Here is a 20,264-nt window from a genome sequence, read left to right as displayed (position 1 = left end):
GTATAAACAGGGCATGGTAGGGTGGGTGGTGCTGGTGCTGTCCACCTGAATGAAGCATAACAGAGGACCATATGAGAAAGGACATCACTTGCCAGTCTCACTCATGAAGATAGTTGCAAAAATCCTAAACAAAGTATCAGCTAACCAAATCTAGCAGATATAAAAACCTGACCAAGTTGAGATTATCCAGGTCTGCAAGGGTGTTTTAATATTAGACAATCTGGAATGTAATTTACCACATTAACAAATTATAAGGAAAAAATCATACTATCATCTTGGTGGCTGGAGTTATAGCTCCGATTAAAATCCAACAACAAATTATCCTGAAAAGAAGTCTCAAAATAAGGATAGGAATTTTCATAATAATCTATTTCTTTTCAGGGATTATAAATCTGTAGTTTTATTAAGATAAAAACTGACGGTGTGGTATGAAGTTTACATTCAAACAAAGTTTTCAAAGAAATCTAACACATGCCTAAAAAGATTTTACAATGTAGCTCTAGATTCAAGTCTACATGATATCAAGAACTGATGGATCTCACGACTCAAGACAGAGCATTTTGGGTATCAGTTACTTCTTAGGATTTCTTAAAAAATGGTTTTATTTGTTTTTTTTGTGTGTGTGTTTTAAAGTGAACCACTGCCCAGTATGAAAGTTTAGTCTTCTCCTGAGACCAAGAGTTTTGAAATCATTCAACTCTTGAATCAATTCAGTGAGACTTGTGCTATCAGTGACTGAACCCTGCCACCAGTGGTTTCAGTGTTCAAAGCTCAAAAAAGAGAATGGCTGCAAAAGTTCTCCTAACTAAGAGCATGGGCCCTTTACTTTCCCTCCTGTCTTACCATCTCCTCTACCACCCCAACACCTCAGCCAGTGGCTAGGGTGAACAAGCTGATATTCATAACTTCCTTATTGGAAAAGAAATTGTCTTCTAATTTCAGGAATTAGTACCTCTGAGCAGAAGGATCTGCTTGTACTATATACTCTCCAATAAAAGACCTTCCTTCCTCAGTCAATTTCCATCTCCAAAATGGCAACTCTGGTAACTTATTAACTGGCTTAGTCCTTTGTGGGACTAAGTGCATTAAGTTTAGGCAGGAAACACTTGGCTTATAGATTTCAGACATTCACAGCTTTTAAACAATCTCTCAGTCCGTATTTATGGTGCCAGTGACATTTTTTCAAAGGTAAAATATTCTGGACATAGAAGCAAATCATTAGTTTTCTGTTCTTTGCATTGCTTCACCATTTCCCCTATCAGGCCCCAAATTTTAATCAAAATGATGCTATGCATCTTCCTTTCCCCCCTCCCCATTACTCCCTGTCCCACATAATACACCAGTAATAGCCAAAAACTACACATGTGCTACGCTGTAAAAATGCAGAGTTAACACTATTGGGAAGAAAGTTGTGCATTGCGGAGATGCTCTTTGATTATCTACGGTATGTTTTTGCTCTCCCACACACCCAGTTCTACAAGTTTTGTCCTTCATAGAGGATCCTTTGCTTTTTCTCACCAAAGTGCAGAAAAGGTTGCTTTGAAGCACTTATCCCCCTTCCCTTCCACTGAGATGGATGTGCAAACTATACAGCTTGGAATGGCTTTAAAACACTTGGGCTGCTGCAGGGCACAGAAACAATACTGGCTCTTCAAAGGGCATCTTCTCAAGCCACCTCTGTGGTGTCAAGACAAGTAGAACTTCTTTCCTTCCCACTTGAAACCCACAGTCAGATGTGACAGGGGCTGGTACTCAGGAGAGTTAATTCTTGTCATCTTTTTTGTCATCATCCTCTTTGGGGTAGGAACGCCACATCAGCCTTTCCTCATAGAAGGATATGACAACCCGTGGGCATGTGACATTGACTTCCTTGGCAGGGACCAGGTCAGCCTCATCAGAGTTTTTCCCTTTCATCAGGAACATGAACTCTCCAGTGGAGTCTGTAGCTCCAATAATCTGCTCCGGCTCCAAACCCCAAGCAAAGACTCGTGACTTTTCTGACTGTTCTTTCTTCTTCTTTGGTTTGCTCTCCTCTCCCTTATCTTCAGAATCATAATCAGCTTTGTGCTCGCCTCCCTCTGATTTATCTGTCTCATGTGCTGTTTTTCTGTGATGGCAGAAACTCATGAGGTCGGGGCAGTCCAGGTTCTCTTCTGGCTCCCATGTGTTGTCCTCATCTGAGAACCCCTTCCACTTTAGAAGGTACTCCACTTTGCCCTTTACCACTCGGTGGAGAACTTTTTCCACCACATATTCCTGCTCCTCCTCTTCTAGCACCTCCTCCACTTTCTTCTTGTTTTGTTTTTTCCCCATAGTGTGCGCCAGCTTTCTGGTGTAAAGGGTGACACTGCTCAGAGCAGCACCCAAGAGCCAGAGAAGAATCGGTGCTGCACTACTGGTGTGTCGGGTCAGCCGCGGGAGTGGCGCTCAGAAAAGCAGCAAGGGTAGCCGCAGTGGAGCCCCTCACTGAAATGGCGTACCACAGGCCTCAGCCAACGGCCCTCCCCTCAGCCGAACAAAAGAGCCTTGCACTCTGTGCTGCCCACTACCCGCTGCCCGCACCTCCTTCATAATCTGTTAAAGGGTATCTACAACATACCTACAGCAAACACCACACTGTACCTTATGGTGAGCTAGTAAATGCTCCCCTTTGAGATCAAGAAAAGACAAGAATGTCCATTATCACCATTGAAATTCAACTTTTACAATAGATAATTCTAATTAGGTAAGACTGGAAAAATAAAAAATGTGGCAAAGGTACTGAAAAGATGAAACATAGCTGCTCTTAATATTTATTTAATATGGTTGGGCACAGTAGCTGATACCTGTAATCCCAACACTTTAGGAGGCCGAGGTGGGAGGATTTCTTGAGCCCAGGAGTTTGAGACTGCAGTGTTAATGATCATGCCACTGCACTCCAGCCTGGGCAACAGAGTGATATCCTGTCAAGTATAATATTTTTTATAGAAGTGTAGGGGCTTCCCCCCCCCAAAATGCTCTCAGAATTTAATGAGGAAAATAACCTATGCCAACTCTTACAATGAGAGATTCACAATGAACAATGGACACATACTTGTGATACTATTTTGTTGCTTGAAGCTCAGTTGTGAGAAACTAAAACAGGATTCCATATTAAATGGCTTCAGTCTTTTACCCCGTTTCTTCTTCATATTTGGGGCAGCTTCTGATAAACCCTAATAAATGGTGTTGTAGGTGACATGCTTTTATCTAAAAGTATATTCAGAAATAGACCCACACATCATCTTTTACAAGAGCATGGTGTTTGTCTTTTAAAACAATTAAATCATACAAAAGAACTTAATGAGATTCGAATCAGGATCTAAATACTGTTTCTAATAACTCTCAAGGCAGTGAGTAGGGACAGTCAGCCACAGGGCTTACCTGGTTGGTTTCTCTCTCTCTCAGGAGTCACTGTCTTTTGTTGCCTGGTTTTCTAGTGCCTTGAAAACTGTTGTTTCATGTTTTTTTTTTTTTTTTCTATGTGTCTTTGGTTGTTTTAAATGGGTGGGTAAATCTGCTTTTTGTTACTTCATCTTGGCTGGAAGCAGAAGTCAATTTAATTAAATGGCTCATCATATCTTGTATAGTCCTCTTTTTTGTTAATAAAGAGTTGTTTTAACACACATTAATACAATTGCTTCGCCTTTCCCTTAGAAGCTTGCATAGATTTATTTTATTTTATTTTATTTTATTTATTTATGAATGAGACAGGTTCTCACTCTGTTGCCCAGGCTGGAGTGCAGTGGCACAATCATGGCTCACTGAAGCTTCGACTCCTGGGTTCAAGTGATCCTTCTGTCTCAGCCTCCCAAGTAGCTGGGACTACAGGTGTGCATTGCCAAGCCTGGCTAATTTTTGTATTTTTTGTAGATAAGGGGTTTCTCCATGTTGCCCATGCCAGTCTCAAACTCCTGAGCTCAAGGGATCCGCCTACCTTGGCTTCCCAAAGTGCTAGGACTACAGCATGAGCCACCATGCCTGGCCTGTTTCGTTTATTTTGAAAGTAAATTAATTTTAAAGGTCCAATCTGTGAGGATCTAAAGAGTAGGAACCCTGAGATGAATAATTCCTGAAGACTTTCAGCATTCGCTCCTGCTGTGTGCTTTGTTATTGACAGCTGTTCAGGGTCTCACCATCTCTGGAGTTTTGACCCACCAATGTGTTTCATAAATTTTAATGAAAGACAGATTGAGAGAAATCATAGATAGGCCCACATGATTGTACCGTATCCATGCACTGGCTCAAAATGAAAATCTCTGTGATATTACCCTGAGTTACATTTGTAGAACATACCAAACTCCGTCTTCTAGCTTGTCTGATCCAGCTAGCTAAGGGAAATCAAAAGTAATTTGCAAAATCTTTTATATTCTTGGTACATTGTTCTGATTTATTTTTTAAGGCACAGAAGATTGTCCAAATGCATAGTACAAATTTGCAAATAAACTACATATAGTTATTTGGATGATGGTGTTTTTCTAAGGAGTTTGTAAAGAATGTGGTTTAACTTGCCAGTGTGTAATGCTAAACTTATTTCTTGTGTGCTATTATGAACTTTATTTATAATTTCATAGCAGCTGTTTATTTTCACTGCTAAGGTACAATTCAGATGTTCTTGGCTTAACCCAGTATTCTCTGTATCTCACAAAATTTCAAGTTAGACTGGTACTTTGTAAAGATTCTTCAGATGTGGCCAGATTATTTTGGAAACAGCTTTAGATATCCCTGATAATAAATATTAGGGAGAGAAAAAGAAATTGAGGTCTTTGAAGAATCTCTAAATATCATTTCAGTCCATCACTGTCAGCTTCCCTCACTGCTGTCAGATCCATTCCCAGGAGCATTTACAGGGTGGCCAAGCTTCCTCATTTGGGTTCCAGCTCCCTTAGTTTCTGTAGCCTACTCACTGAGCTAATGAGCAGTGTAGTGGCTGAGAGCTGGGGAGAAATAGGAGAGAAATCAAAGAAGACCCTTTCTGACTTTTGTCCTAGATTGTTTGAAACTAAATAACATTAGAATAATGAGGAATTGACCACCTTTCCCATGCTGCGTTTTAGGTGTCTTTTCTGTAGTTTTATTATGTCATCTTAATCATAACAGCCTACATAAATACTTGAGTTTGGGTTAGGATGAAAATGAAAAAGGGATTAGAAATAACATGTACTCTTTTTTCTTAAGCCTTCAGAAGGATTGTAAAAACTTAAAGATGTTAAATGCAAATGCCATTGCCATTCCAAGTTAACAAGCGTAAGAGTTTTTTGTTGTTTGTTTTTAGGGGTGATCCTTAACAGTATGTGTTTTTCTTTTTAGCTACCAAGTCAGGATTGTTACCCCCACCACCTGCGCTCCCTCCGAGACCTTGTCCATCACAGGTAGGAGACATATTTGATTTATGTAAACTGTTCGGTGATAGGGAAGTTGTCCTATCGCTGTGCTTCTTTGCAAGGGTTTGATCGCCACAGATCAGGTTCATGAGATTCCCAAGCTGATACCCTGTGAAGAGAGCAGAGAGTGGTTTAATTATTCTCATCCAGCCAGCTCCCCAGCCTCACGTGGAAAAAGAAGTTTTCTCAATAAGCCACCAAGCATACATATACTAGTTCACTCTGGTTGTCCAGGGGTACATCTGTTTTCATCCCCAGAGAAGAGTAGAAGAAGGGGCCTCTCTCTGATTGGAGGTAGGACATGGTTTTTCTGTATAGTATGTGCAATCTGAGTGCCTATATTTTCATCAGCACTTCAGGAGCTGTGTTAATTCTACATAAATGAAAAATAAATGGTTATCAACATGGGGTTAGTGCCATGGTTTTGGACTATGGTACTTTCTTTAGGATGGTACTTTTCCTCAGAACAAAAAGCTGAAATAGCAGGAGTGGGAGAGCATGTCACCAAGATCTGTTTTACCCCTAAATTAATTCTGCCTTATTTACATGTGCCACTATGGCCTTACTCATCAATACTTTGCAGAGCTGAAAATGAGAAGGAAACAGTAAATCCATGGAGTGTGGTATATGGTGCTACAGATCTTTCCTTTTGTTAATTGCTGCTGAAGAAACTTTCTATCTTTAAGACCCTTTCTGATCTTTGGCAGAAAATGTTGGGAAATTTCTCAGTAGACAGTCCCTGTTTCTACTTCATTGTTCTGGGTGGTTCAGAGCTATTCTGCCATATGGGGACATCTCAGGACTCATGAGTCACTGAAACCACTTTTAACACATGCTTGTCCTTCTTTCAGTGAATGAAATGGTTTTTAGCATCCACTCAACTTGAGATGCAAATACTATGAGGTATGGCTTCCTGCTTTAGTGTGAAGGGTAATAAAAAGCCCATTTCTTCCTGATCTGCATATAAACCAGCGAGAACTCCTTTCCAGGATCTAACATTGGCCTTAAGAGATATTGGTTGAACCGTCAACAAGTATTTATTGAGTCCCTGCTGTATATCTAATGCCAAACCTTAGTTTTGCCCTAAGCCTTTCCTTGGCTGTAATTTCTTCTCATTCAAATTATTAGCTATGTCTGCTGAGCATCTCCAATAATTCAGGCTTTGTGCTAAGTGCTTTCAGTGCACTGTTTAATCCTCACAAAAGCCCTCTGAGGTAGATACAGTACTAATACTATCCCTTTTTTACAGATAAGGAAGTTGAAGTATACGGGGGCTAAGCAAGTTACCAAGGTGGCATAGCTAGTAAATAGTAGAGCCAGCTCCCAAATTGCTGTCTGTCTCCTAAAGGCCCCTCCTGTTACCACCACTGGAGTCTAAGTGTCTATGTATATAGCCAGACGGCAGATCCATTGCACTTGCAATGGAGGCTTTCATCACAGGCCCCTAAGGAGGACCTTGATGAGATGAGGCTCCTGCTCCACACCAACAGCAAACCTGGACTTTGTCACTACAAAATGAGCAGGCATTTGCTAGCTGCTAGTTCACGCCTGGGGCTTGAGAGTCACCTGGTTGAATGCGTGGAAGACCTGTCTGAAAGGGCTTTTGTAACCAACCTCCTAGCTTTCTCTTGCTGTACAAATGCCAGTAGTTACTTCCTGGTCCCAAAATATGCTGCTGCTATCGGCAGTCTTCATCTGAGCTGCTTGAGGTCAGCTTCTTGCCTGCTTTTGGAGCTTAGTCACCAAAGATCTGAGTAGGGGAACTGGGAATTCTCTAGTCACTGTTAATGAATGAGTCTGCTTCTTTGTCTACTAGATTTCCCATCACAGTATAAACAGTGAGCCCAGTACTCAGCCTAAGTCTCCGGCTCAGCTGCCTAACTATGGAGATTTCAGATTTTAGGAACAGTTGTGTAAGAAACGGAGGCAGAAGATTCACATTCTATTTCTCTCCCCTATTCCCTCCTTTCACCCACTGTAAGTGGGACACACATATTCAAATATATGAAGTCCTGGGCAATAAACACATGGTTATATCTAGTTTTTGTGCCATGTCAAGTTGATATTGACCCTAGGAGAGTGTTACTAACCACTTGTATGGGATACCTATATATTCTAGTCTTTCCCTAACTGCTTGTCATAAAACAGTCTCTGGGAGATATTAATAGGGCTCTGTGGTACAGATTTGCAGACTGCTGCCCCTCTACCCCTCTGGGAGAGTCGCTGTGCAAGTGAGCTCACTAAAGGCTTTGGAGGCCCACAGTTAAGTAAAGCTGGTAAATTTTGTTAAAGCCAGCAATTTCCTAGCTTCTTTGACCATTGATATCTTTATTTATAAAATACCTGTTAGGATACAAAATCATTGTGCAAAAAGCACAAGCATTCCTTTACACCAAGAACAGGCAAGCAGAGAGCCAAATTATGAATGAACTCCCATTCACAATCACTACAAAGAGATTAAAATACCTAGGAATACAGCCAACAAGGGATGTGAAGGACCTCTTCAGGGAGAACTACAAACCACTGCTCAAGAAAATTAGAGAGGACACAAACGGAAAAACATTCCATCCTTATGGATAGGAAGAATCAATATCGTGAAAATGGCCTTATTGCCGGAAGTAATTTTTTTTTTTTGAGACGGAGTCTCGCACTGTCACCCCCGAGTGCAGTGGTGTGATCTCGGCTCACCGCAAGCTCCGCCTCCTGGGTTCACGCCATTCTCCTGCCTCAGCCTCCCAAATAGCTGGGATTACAGGTGCCCGCCACCACGCCCAGCTAATTTTTTGTATTTTTTAGTAGAGACAGGATTTAACTGTGTTAGCCAGGATGATCTCGATCTCCTGACCTCGTGATCCACCCACCTCAGCCTCCCAAAGTGCTGAGATTACAGGCGTGAGCCACTATGCCTGGCTGCCCAAAGTACTTTATAGATTCAATGATATTCCCATCAAACTACCATTGACACTCTTCACAGAGTTAGAAAAAACTATTTGACATTTCATATGGAATCAAAGAAGACCCCATATAGCCAAGACAATCCTAAGCAAAAAGAACAAAGCTAGAGGCATCATGCTACCTGACTTCAAACTATACTACAAGGCTACAGTAACCAAAAGAGCATGGTACTGGTATCAAAACAGACATATAGACCAGTGGAGCAGAACAGAGACCTCAGAAATAACACCACACATCTACAACCATTTGATCTTTGACAAACCTGACAAAAACAAGCAATGGGGAAAGGATCAAAGGTCAAAATAAAGGGCTCTATTTTAAAGTAAAATCAGGTTCTGATAAATTTATCATTTGGCCTAGATAACACTGTTTTAAATTTATCAAGGTTGAATATTCAAGTGGAATGCTTGTTTTGTGTAATATATTTTTCCTTTGTTAGCTTTGGCAGTACCTTTTACTATATGTTCCCTAGTTGTAGAATTGGTTCATAAATTGCTCAGAGCTACTCATATCTCTGGATTCATGTGTCATGAAGAAACAATTCTGTTTCAGACCAACTTGTGTTGGTTGAATCTCAAGAGTTTTGGAAGTTCTTTTATGAGGATTTCTTAAATTTGAAAACTACTATTCTCAAGTAGTTAGGGATCATAGGCAGACACTACCAAACCTGGCTTTCCAGGTTTTAAGTAGGTAAGAAAAATGAATTTGTATATTTGCAATATGCATACAGAGATATATAAAGATCGTTTCTACGTACACCAAAAGCATATTATTCTTTTATCAAGTGAGAGAGATGAAGTATAGGTTTTCAGCATAACATGCAGTTTAGCTGGCTCATACTTATCCAAGCCAGTGATATGAACATCTGGATTAAGTTATACAGATGGGGCCCTGGAGTTAGGAAAAGGAATAAGTTAAAAGAAACATCTTTTTATTTTTCATACTATAGGTAAGATCAAGAAGAACCTAGTGACTATATACACAATTAAGTAGTTTGTGTTTCACATTTTCCTGTGGCGAGACTAGAGACTAGGGCATGGTCTTTTGGCTCAGCTCTGAAGAGGTGACATTTTTTTCTTAAAAAAGACTTATTTATAGCATAAATAACCAAAAACCAATTAAAGTAAACTATTTCATATAGAGCAGTGTGTTCTTTTGTGTTTTTGTTTGTTTGTTTTTGTTTTCTTAAGACGGGTCTCGCTGTGTCACCCAGGCTGGAGTGCAGTGGCGTGTTCAGGGCTTACTGCAGCCTTGACCTCCCAGGCTCAAGTGCTCTTCCCACCTCAGCCTAAAGTATTGGGGATTACAGGCATATGCTACTGTGCCCAGCCTAGAGCAATGTTAAAGTTAGAGTTAAATGTATTAGCCCACTGTTTGTGTCATTTTAATAAATCCAGTAAATTGCCATATGTAGAGTTTGTGTTTATTCTTCTTTTTTTTTTTTTTTGAGATGGAGTTTCGCTCTGTCGCCCAGGCTGGAGTGCAGTGGCATGATCTCGGCTTACTGCAAGCTCCGCCTCCTGGGTTCACGCCATTCTCCTGCTTCAGCCTCCCGAGTAGCTGGGACTACAGGCGCCCGGCACCACACCTGGCTAATTTTTTGTATTTTGTTTAGTAGAGATGGGGTTTCACCATGTTAGCCAGGCTGGTCTCGAACTCCTGACCTTGTGATCCTCGCCCCCCCCGCCTTGGCCTCCTAAAGTGCTGGGATTACAGGTGTGAGCCACTATGCCCAGCCTAATTCTGTATTTTTAGTAGAGATGGGGGTTTCACCATGTTGGCCAGGCTGGCCTCGAACTCCTGATCTTATGATCTGCTCACTTCAGCCTCTCAAAGTGCTGGGATACTGGCATGAGCCACTGTGCCCCACGAGTTTGTGTTTATTCTGTAGGTCCGTTATCTGCTAAGGGACTATTTGGTACTTCAGTAGCTAAGTCCTTTTAATAGTGTTGATCTCATGACAGTTTTCTTATGGCAATTGTGATAGAGCCACAGCTACAGTGTAACTATCTTTAATAAAGAAAAGATTTTGGGAGGGGCGGAGCAAGATGGCCGAATAGGAACAGCTCCAGTCTCCAACTCCCAGCGCGAGTGACACAGAAGACCGGTGATTTCTGCATTTTCAACTGAGGTACTGGGGTCATCTCTCTAGGGAGTGCCGGACAATCGGTGCTGGTCAGCTGCTGCAGCCTGACCAGCGTGAGCTGAAGCAGGGCGAGGCATCGCCTCACCTGGAAGCACAAGGGGGAAGGAAATTCGTTTTCCTAGCCAGGGGAACTGAGACACATAACACCTGGAAAATCGGGTAACTCCCACCCCAATACTGCGCTTTAAGGAAACAGGCACACCAGGAGAATATATCCCACACCTGGCCGGGAGGGTCCCACGCCCGCGGAGCCTCCCTCACTGCTAACACAGCCGTCTGCGGCGATCTATCCGCAAGGTAGCAGCGAGGCTGGGGGAGGGGCGCCCGCCATTGCTGAGGCTTAAGTAGGTAAACAAAGCCGCTGGGAAGCTCGAACTGGGTGGAGCTCACAGCAGCTCAAGGAAACTTGCCTGTCTCTGTAGACTCCACCTCTGGGGACAGCCCACAGCTGAGGTCCAATAGGGAAAACAGCGGGGGCCGGTGCAGAGGCGAACGACTCTGTCTGACAGCTTTGGGGAGAGCCGTGGATCTCCCAACGCGGAGGTTGAGATCGGAGAACGGACAGACTGCCTGCTCAGGTGGGTCCCTGACCCCTGAGTAGCCTAGCTGGAGACATCCCCCACTAGGGGCAGTCTGACACCCCACACCTCACAGGGTGGAGTCATCCCTGAGAGGAAACTTCCAAAGGAAGAATCAGACAGGTACACTCGCTGTTCAGCAATATTCTATCTTCGGCAACCTCTGCTGCTGATACCCAGGCAAACAGGGTCTGGAGTGGACCTCAAGCAATCTCCAACAGACCAACAGACAGTCCTTCTGTCAGACGGAAAACTATCAAACAGGAAGGACACCTACACCAAAACCCCATCAGTACGTCACCGTCATCAAAGACCAGAGACAGATAAAACCACAAAGATGGGGAAGAAGCAGGGCAGAAAAGCTGGAAATTCAAAAATAAGAGCGCATCTCCCCCTGCAAAGGAGCGCAGCCCATCGCCAGCAACGGATCAAAGCTGGTCAGAGAATGACTTTGACGAGATGAGAGAAGAAGGCTTCAGCCCATCAAACTTCTCAGAGCTAAAGGAGGAATTACGTACCCAGCGCAAAGAAACTAAAAATCTTGAAAAAAGAGTGGAAGAATTGACAGCTAGACTAATTAATGCAGAGAAGATCATAAACGAAATGACAGAGATGAAAACCATGACACGAGAAATACGTGACAAATGCACAAGCTTCAGTAACCGACTCGATCAACTGGAAGAAAGAGTATCAGCGATTGAGGATCAAATGAATGAAATGAAGCGAGAGAGAAACCAAAAGAAAAAGAAGAAAAAGAAATGAACAAAGCCTGCAAGAAGTATGGGATTATGTAAAAACACCAAATCTACGTCTGATTGGGGTGCCTGAAAGTGAGGGGGAAAATGGAACCAAGTTGGAAAACACTCTTCAGGATATCATCCAGGAGAACTTCCCCAACCTAGTAGGGCAGGCCAACATTCAAATTCAGGAAATACAGAGAACGCCACAAAGATACTCCTCCAGAAGAGCAACTCCAAGACACATAATTGCCAGATTCACCAAAGTTGAAATGAAGGAAAAAATCTTAAGGGCAGCCAGACAGAAAGGTCGGGTTACCCACAAAGGGAAGCCCATCAGACTAACAGCAGATCTCTCGGCAGAAACTCTACAAGCCAGAAGAGAGTGGGGGCCAATATTCAACGTTCTTAAAGAAAAGAATTTTCAACCCAGAATTTCATATCCAGCCAAACTAAGTTTCATCAGTGAAGGAGAAATAAAATCCTTTACAGATAAGCAAATGCTTAGAGATTTTGTCACCACCAGGCCTGCCTTACAAGAGACCCTGAAGGAAGCCCTAAACATGGAAAGGAACAACCGGTACCAGCCATTGCAAAAACATGCCAAAATGTAAAGACCATCGAGGCTAGGAAGAAACTGCATCAACTATGAGCAAAATAACCAGTTAATATCATAATGACAGGATCAAGTTCACACATAACAATATTAACCTTAAATGTAAATGGACTAAATGCTCCAATTAAAAGACACAGACTGGCAAACGGGATAAAGAGTCAAGACCCATCAGTCTGCTGTATTCAGGAGACCCATCTCACATGCAGAGACATACAGAGGCTCAAAATAAAGGGATGGAGGAAGATCTACCAAGCAAATGGAGAACAAAAAAAAGCAGGGGTTGCAATCCTAGTCTCTGATAAAACAGACTTTAAACCATCAAAGATCAAAAGAGACAAGAAGGCCATTACATAATGGTAAAGGGATCAATTCAACAGGAAGAGCTAACTCTCCTAAATATATATGCACCCAATACAGGAGCACCCAGATTCATAAAGCAAGTCCTTAGAGACCTACAAAGAGACTTAGACTCCCATACAATAATAATGGGAGATTTCAACACTCCACTGTCAACATTAGACAGATCAACGAGACAGAAAGTTAACAAGGATATCCAGGAATTGAACTCATCTCTGCACCAAGCGGACCTAATAGACATCTATAGAACTCTCCACCCCAAATCAACAGAATATACATTCTTCTCAGCACCACATCGCACTTATTCCAAAATTGACCACATAATTGGAAGTAAAGCACTCCTCAGCAAATGTACAAGAACAGAAATTATAACAAACTGTCTCTCAGACCACAGTGCAATCAAACTAGAACTCAGGACTAAGAAACTCAATCAAAACCGCTCAACTACATGGAAACTGAACAACCTGCTCCTGAATGACTACTGGGTACATAACGAAATGAAAGCAGAAATAAAGATGTTCTTTGAAACCAATGAGAACAAAGATACAACATACCAGAATCTCTGGGACACATTTAAAGCAGTGTGTAGAGGGAAATGTATAGCACTAAATGCCCACAAGAGAAAGCAGGAAAGATCTAAAATGGACACTCTAACATCACAATTAAAAGAACTAGAGAGGCAAGAGCAAACACATTCAAAAGCTAGCAGAAGGCAAGAAATAACTAAGATCAGAGCAGAACTGAAGGAGATAGAGTCACAAAAAACCCTCCAAAAAATCAATGAATCCAGGAGTTGGTTTTTTGAAAAGATCAACAAAATTGACAGACCGCTAGCAAGACTAATAAAGAAGAAAAGAGAGAGGAATCAAATAGACGCAATAAAAAATGATAAAGGGGATATCACCACCGACCCCACAGAAATACAAACAACCATCAGAGAATACTATAAATGCCTCTATGCAAATCAACTAGAAAATCTAGAAGAAATGGATAATTTCCTGGACACTTACACTCTCCCAAGACTGAACCAGGAAGAAGTTGAATCCCTGAATAGACCAATAACAGGCTCTGAAATTGAGGCAACAATTAATAGCCTACCCACGAAAAAAAGTCCAGGACCAGATGGATTCACAGCTGAATTCTACCAGAGGTACAAGGAGGAGCTGGTACCATTCCTTCTGAAACTATTCCAATCAATAGAAAAAGAGGGAATCCTCCCTAACTCTTTTATGAGGCCAACATCATCCTGATACCAAAGCCTGGCAGAGACACAACAAAAAAAGAGAATTTTAGACCAATATCCCTGATGAACATCGATGCAAAAATTCTCAATAAAATACTGGCAAACCGGATTCAGCAGCACATCAAAAAGCTTATCCACCATGATCAAGTGGGCTTCATCCCTGGGATGCAAGGCTGGTTCAACATTCGCAAATCAATAAACGTAATCCAGCATATAAACAGAACCAAAGACAAGAACCACATGATTATCTCAATAGATGCAGAAAAGGCTTTTGACAAAATTCAACAGCCATTTATGCTAAAAACGCTCAATAAATTCGGTATTGATGGAACGTACCTCAAAATAATAAGAGCTATTTACGACAAACCCACAGCTAATATCATACTGAATGGGCAAAAACTGCAAAAATTCCCTTTGAAAACTGGCACAAGACAGGGATGCCCTCTCTCACCACTCCTATTCAACATAGTGTTGGAAGTTCTGGCTAGGGCAATCAGGCAAGAGAAAGAAATCAAGGGTATCCAGTTAGGAAAAGAAGAAGTCAATTGTCCCTGTTTGCAGATGACATGATTGTATTTTAGAAAACCCCATTGTCTCAGCCCAAAATCTCCTTAAGCTGATAAGCAACTTCAGCAAAGTCTCAGGATACAAAATTAATGTGCAAAAATCACAAGCATTCTTATACACCAGTAACAGACAAGCAGAGAGCCAAATCAGGAATGAACTTCCATTCACAATTGCTTCAAAGAGAATAAAATACCTAGGAATCCAGCTTACAAGGGATGTAAAGGACCTCTTCAAGGAGAACTACAAACCACTGCTCAGTGAAATCAAAGAGGACACTAACAAATGGAAGAACATACCATGCTCATGGATAGGAAGAATCAATATCGTGAAAATGGCCATACTGCCCAAGGTTATTTATAGATTCAATGCCATCCCCATCAAGCTACCAATGACTTTTTTCACAGAATTGGAAAAAACTGCTTTAAAGTTCATATGGAACCAAAAAAGAGCCCGCATTGCCAAGACAATCCTAGGTCAAAAGGACAAAGCTGGAGGCGTCACGCTACCTGACTTCAAACTATACTACAAGGCTACAGTAACCAAAACAGCATGGTACTGGTACCACAACAGAGAAATAGACCAATGGAATAGAACAGAGTCCTCAGAAATAATACCACACATCTACAGCCATCTGATGTTTGACAAACCTGACAAAAACAAGAAATGGGGAAAGGATTCCCTATTTAATAAATGGTGCTGGGAAAATTGGCTAGCCATAAGTAGAAAGCTGAAACTGGATCCTTTCCTTACCCCTTATACGAAAATTAATTCAAGATGGATTAGAGACTTAAATGTTAGACCTAATACCATAAAAACCCTAGAAGAAAATCTAGGTAGTACCATTCAGGACATAGGCATGGGCAAGGACTTCATGTCTAAAACACCAAAAGCAACGGCAACAAAAGCCAAAATTGACAAATGGGATCTCATTAAACTAAAGAGCTTTTGCACAGCAAAAGAAACTACCATCAGAGTGAACAGGCAACCTACAGAATGGGAGAAACTTTTTGCAATCTACTCATCTGACAAAGGGCTAATATCCAGAATCTACAAAGAACTCAAACAAATATACAAGAAAAAAACAACCCCATCAAAAAGTGGGGAAAGGATATGAACAGACATTTCTCAAAAGAAGACATCCATACAGCCAACAGACACATGAAAAAATGCTCGTCATCACTGGCCATCAGAGAAATGCAAATCAAAACCACAATGAGATACCATCTCACACCAGTTAGAATGGCAATCATTAAGAAGTCAGGAAACAATAGATGTTGGAGAGGATGTGGAGAAATAGGAACACTTTTACACTGTTGGTGGGATTGTAAACTAGTTCAACCATTATGGAAAACAGTATGGCGATTCCTCAAGGATCTAGAACTAGATGTACCATATGACCCAGCCATCCCACTACTGGGTATATACCCAAAGGATTATAAATTACTCTACTACAAAGACACATGCACACGTATGTTTATTGCGGCACTATTCACAATAGCAAAGACTTGGAATCAACCCAAATGTCCATCTGTGACAGACTGGATTAAGAAAATGTGGCACATATACACCATGGAATACTATGCAGCCATCAAAAAGGATGAGTTTGCATCCTTTGTAGGGACATGGATGCAGCTGGAAACCATCATTCTTAGCAAACTATCACAAGAAGAGAAAACCAAACACCGCATGTTCTCACTCATAGGTGGGAACTGAACAATGAGATCACTTGGACTTGGGAAGGGGAACATCACACACTGGGGCCTATCATGGGGGGGGGAGGAGGGAGGGATTGCATTGGGGAGTTATACATGATATAAACGTTATGCACATGTACCCTAGAACTTAAAGTATAATAAAAAAAATAAATAAATAAATAAATAAATAAAAAAATAAAAAAAAAAAGAAAAGATTTTGGGGGTGTAAAACATTATCTTTTAAGTTTTCTATTAGCACCACATTTGATGAACTGGGGTTCCCTGCAGACTAACGTGCTCAGAATTTTCCTATTTCTGCCACTAATTTCTCACCTTGTATGTAACAAAGTATTCCTCACTAGCAATGTAATGAGTACTAAAAATAGCACTGGAAGGTGAAAGCGCTGTGGGAGAAGCATTTGATGAATACCTTTAAGCTTAGAGAGACCAAGAAGACTCATGGAAGGGGTGAGATGACCAATAAAATTAGTTTTAAAGAAACGAGAACTTTTTTTTTTTAGCTGGCTAAAAGATACAGAGCTTTACTGCAGGAAAAAAACAAAACAAAACAAACAAAAAAAAAACCCAAATGCAGAGAAACAGGCATGCAAGAGGTCCTGGCATGTTTGAGAAGCTGCCTGAGATTTAGAAAGTCAGATTGTAGGGAAAATGGCTGTAGTGTTCTGGAAGTGGCCACGGGGAGCAAGCCTCCTACTCACCTCTAGTTCCATTTCCGGTAGGGCTGTGGGAGAGAAACAGCCCCTTCCAACGGAGTTCTGTCTGGGGAACAGAAACTGAAGAGAGGACAGGGTTTTAGTTAGCCCAGTGGTTCTCACCTGTGGCTGCACAGTGGAATCATCTGGGGGAGCTTTAAACCTGCTGAGGCCTGGAGCCCCTCCCAGAGATTTTGGTATGGAGTGCTGAGGTCCGGCCACTGGGAGTTTTAAAAACCTCCCCAGGTGATTCTGAAGTGCAGCCAGAGTTGAGAAGCACTGAATTAGGGCAAGAGGAAGGAATAGAGAAGAGGTTGAGAATGTAGGGAATTTTATTGATGAGTTCTTATAGGGCACAATGAAAGGGGTTCTGGAGTTGGGGAGGCATGAGATCAGCTTAGGGGATGTACTCAGACCCTATGGGGACAAGAACTCAGATCATGGGATGGCCTGGGAGTCAAGGGATTCTTGTGGTGACTGTTGTGAACAGGGCTAGAGGATGTGACAGGAAGGTCCTGCTGGAAGAACTAGTCACTGTGTGCCTCAGGTACTGTGTATACTGCTGTAAGAGGCTAGCCATGAACACAGATGGCCTCGAGAGGAAACCAGAACAACTGTGGTCCATTCAGTTAATTCCTCATCTAACTTCGTCATCTGGCTAGAATCAGGTCCTGAAAGTGATATCGAACCAAATAGGAATATGGCAATCATGCTACTTTTTTCAAAGACAAATTTTTAAGATACAACTTTTTGTAAAATACTACATTTGTTTTATTTGGAAGTAAAAACTGCAGCTCACTTAAACTCAAATGGCAGTTGGTAGGCCCTGAATTTGTGAAATATTCAATACCATTTTTAATACTCTATCCTTTTAATTAATATCCTGTCATTTAAATTATTCTTTCCGCAAGTTAATACACAGTTGATGATTTGAAATAGTAAATTCTTCTGGGAGAAATTAAGAGTTTTAGACCACACACACTCTTTTTGGTGGGGCGGGGGAATTTCTGCTGATTATGTAAGTCTCTTACAGGGCTATCTAATCCATTTTTAAATGTAAGTGTTATTAAAGCATAACATATATACTGAATCTATTTTAACACATACTAAATAAATTTTTAAGATAGTAAAGTGAAGTACAGGTTGAGTACTCCTTGTCTGAAATGCTTGGGACCAGAAGTGGCTTAGATTTCAGATTTTTTTTTTTATTTTGGAATATCTGCATTACACTTACCTAGTTGACCATCTCAGATCTGAAAATCCAAAATCCTAAATGCTCCAGTGAGCGTTTCCTTTGAGTGTCATGTTGGTATTCAAAAAGTTTTGGGAGGCTGAGGCAGGTGGATCACCTGAAGTCAGGAGTTTGAGACCAGCCTGGCCAACATGGTGAAACCCTGTCTCTACTAAAAAAAAAAAAAATACAAAAATTAGCCAGGCAGGGTGGCAGGTGCCTGTAGTCTCAGCTACTCAGGAGGCTGAGGCGGGAGAATCTCTTGAACCTGCAAGGCGGAGGTTGCAGTGAGCCGAGACCGCAACATTGCACTCCAGCCTGGGCAACAAGAGCAAAACTCTGTCTCAAAAAAAAAAAAAAGAAGGAGGCCACTTTCAGTGGCTCATGCCTCTAATCCCAGTACTTTGGGAGGCTGAAGCGGGCAGATCACCTAAGGTCAGAAGTTCAAGACCAGCCTGACCAACATGGTGAAACCCCATCTCTACTAAAAATACAAAAATTAGCCTGGCATGATGGTACATGCCTGGCGTGATGGTACGTGCCCAGCTACTCGGGAGGCTGAGGCAGGAGAATTGCTTGAACCCAGGAGGTGGAGGTTGTAGTGAGCCGAGATCGAGCCACTGCACTCCAGCCTGGGTGACATAGCGAGACTCTGTCTCAACAACAGCAATAACAAAAGTTTTGGGTTTTGGATCATTTTGGATTTTGCATTTTTGAATTTTGGATACTTAACCTGTGTTGTATTGTCAACTTTCAAATATCTATAAGAAAATAGCAAGAAACATTAATGTAAACAATAGAAAAATGTCACTGCTTTTAAAACTGCATGTTTGTTTTTTCTTTATCAAATTAAAATTCCGTGAATAAACACCAAACATCAGTAAATCTCTTGCTATAATATATTCAAATGACCTCATGTAATGTATAAGTTATTGAATCACCTTAATATACTGCCTGTTAAAGCATATTTATGAACTTCCAAAGGTATATGCAACATCCTAATTTTTACTCATCAAAATATGAATTTAATATGTATCAAGATAGTTTCTATTTATGCATGTATTAGAAAATCAGAAATTATTCCAAGTGAATTTATAAACATATGTCACCTAAGATGCCACCTTCATTTTCTTCCAAAGTGTTACTTTGTTCTGTCCTATGCTGTAGATTAGCTGAAAATCACAACATGTTAATGAGTATTTCAGTGATTAAGGAAAGAAGATATAAACCAAGAATGTACCTTCATCTGTGATGATGAAAGAACATACAGAAAGCTGTACTACACTGTGCTGAATGTAGTAATATGAATGTGTCTGTCTGTGGTCTTGTCCTTAGCCCTGCTACTGTGTAGCTCTATGGCTTTGTGGGAATTAATTAAGTTAGTCTCATGGACCTATTGCCCCTTCTATAAAATAAGATTGGACTAGAGGGATCCTACTAGTGCTAAGATGTCTGATTCTATTTTGTATTCTCTGTTCAAGAATTTTTTTTGTAATATAGATAAAACATCATGAAACACAGTTGAGGGACAAGATAGGTTGGACTAATTTTCCCTGCTCCTCCCTACTGAGTACAACCCCCAGACATACTATAATGGAAAGAGGATTTTTTTTTTTTTTTTTTTTGAGACAGGGTTTTGCTCTGTTATCCAGGCTGGAGTGCAGTGGTGCGATCATAGCCCACTGCACCCTCGACCTCCTGGGCTGAAGGGATTCAGCCTCCTGAGTAGCTGGGACTACAGGTCCATGCCACCACACCAAGCTAATGTTTTTATTTTTTGTAGAAACACGGTCTTCCTGTATTGCCTAGGCTGGTCTCAAATTCCTGACCTCAAGCAATCCTCCCACCTCAGCCTCCCAAAGTCTTGGGATTACAGGTGTGAGCCACCATGCCTGGCCAGAACAAAGACTTTGAAAGGTTTAAAGAGGAAAGAGGACTGGCGTGACAGTGAACTAGAGACTTCAAGTAGACGGAAGACCAATAAGGAAATAGAAAGCTTGAACAATACCATGCTTCAACTTGATG

The 20,264-nt window shown here is 41.4% G+C and overlaps 2 protein-coding genes across 2 annotated transcripts in view; one reads left to right on the top strand and one right to left on the bottom strand.

Moving 5' to 3' along the window:
* The window catches only part of REPS2 (RALBP1 associated Eps domain containing 2), a 215,759-nt gene that overhangs the window by 150,873 nt on the left and 44,622 nt on the right, over positions 1-20,264 (top strand). Inside the window, exon 14 of the mRNA XM_033201417.1 lies at positions 5,329-5,390. Coding sequence (XP_033057308.1) covers positions 5,329-5,390 — 62 coding nt within the window. The remainder of the gene's footprint in view (positions 1-5,328; positions 5,391-20,264) is intronic.
* LOC117078365 (chromobox protein homolog 1-like) lies at positions 1,694-2,313 on the bottom strand. Its single transcript, XM_033201933.1, has one exon. The coding sequence runs from the start codon at positions 2,311-2,313 to the stop codon at positions 1,762-1,764; it is 552 nt and encodes a 183-aa protein (XP_033057824.1). The 3' UTR covers positions 1,694-1,761.

Source organism: Trachypithecus francoisi, unplaced genomic scaffold (assembly GCF_009764315.1).
Source record: "Trachypithecus francoisi isolate TF-2019V2 unplaced genomic scaffold, Tfra_2.0 Lachesis_group6, whole genome shotgun sequence".
Classification (NCBI taxonomy): Eukaryota; Metazoa; Chordata; class Mammalia; order Primates; family Cercopithecidae; genus Trachypithecus; species Trachypithecus francoisi.
The sequence above is the reverse complement of the archived record's forward strand: the minus strand, read 5'-3'. Positions and strand labels throughout refer to the sequence as shown.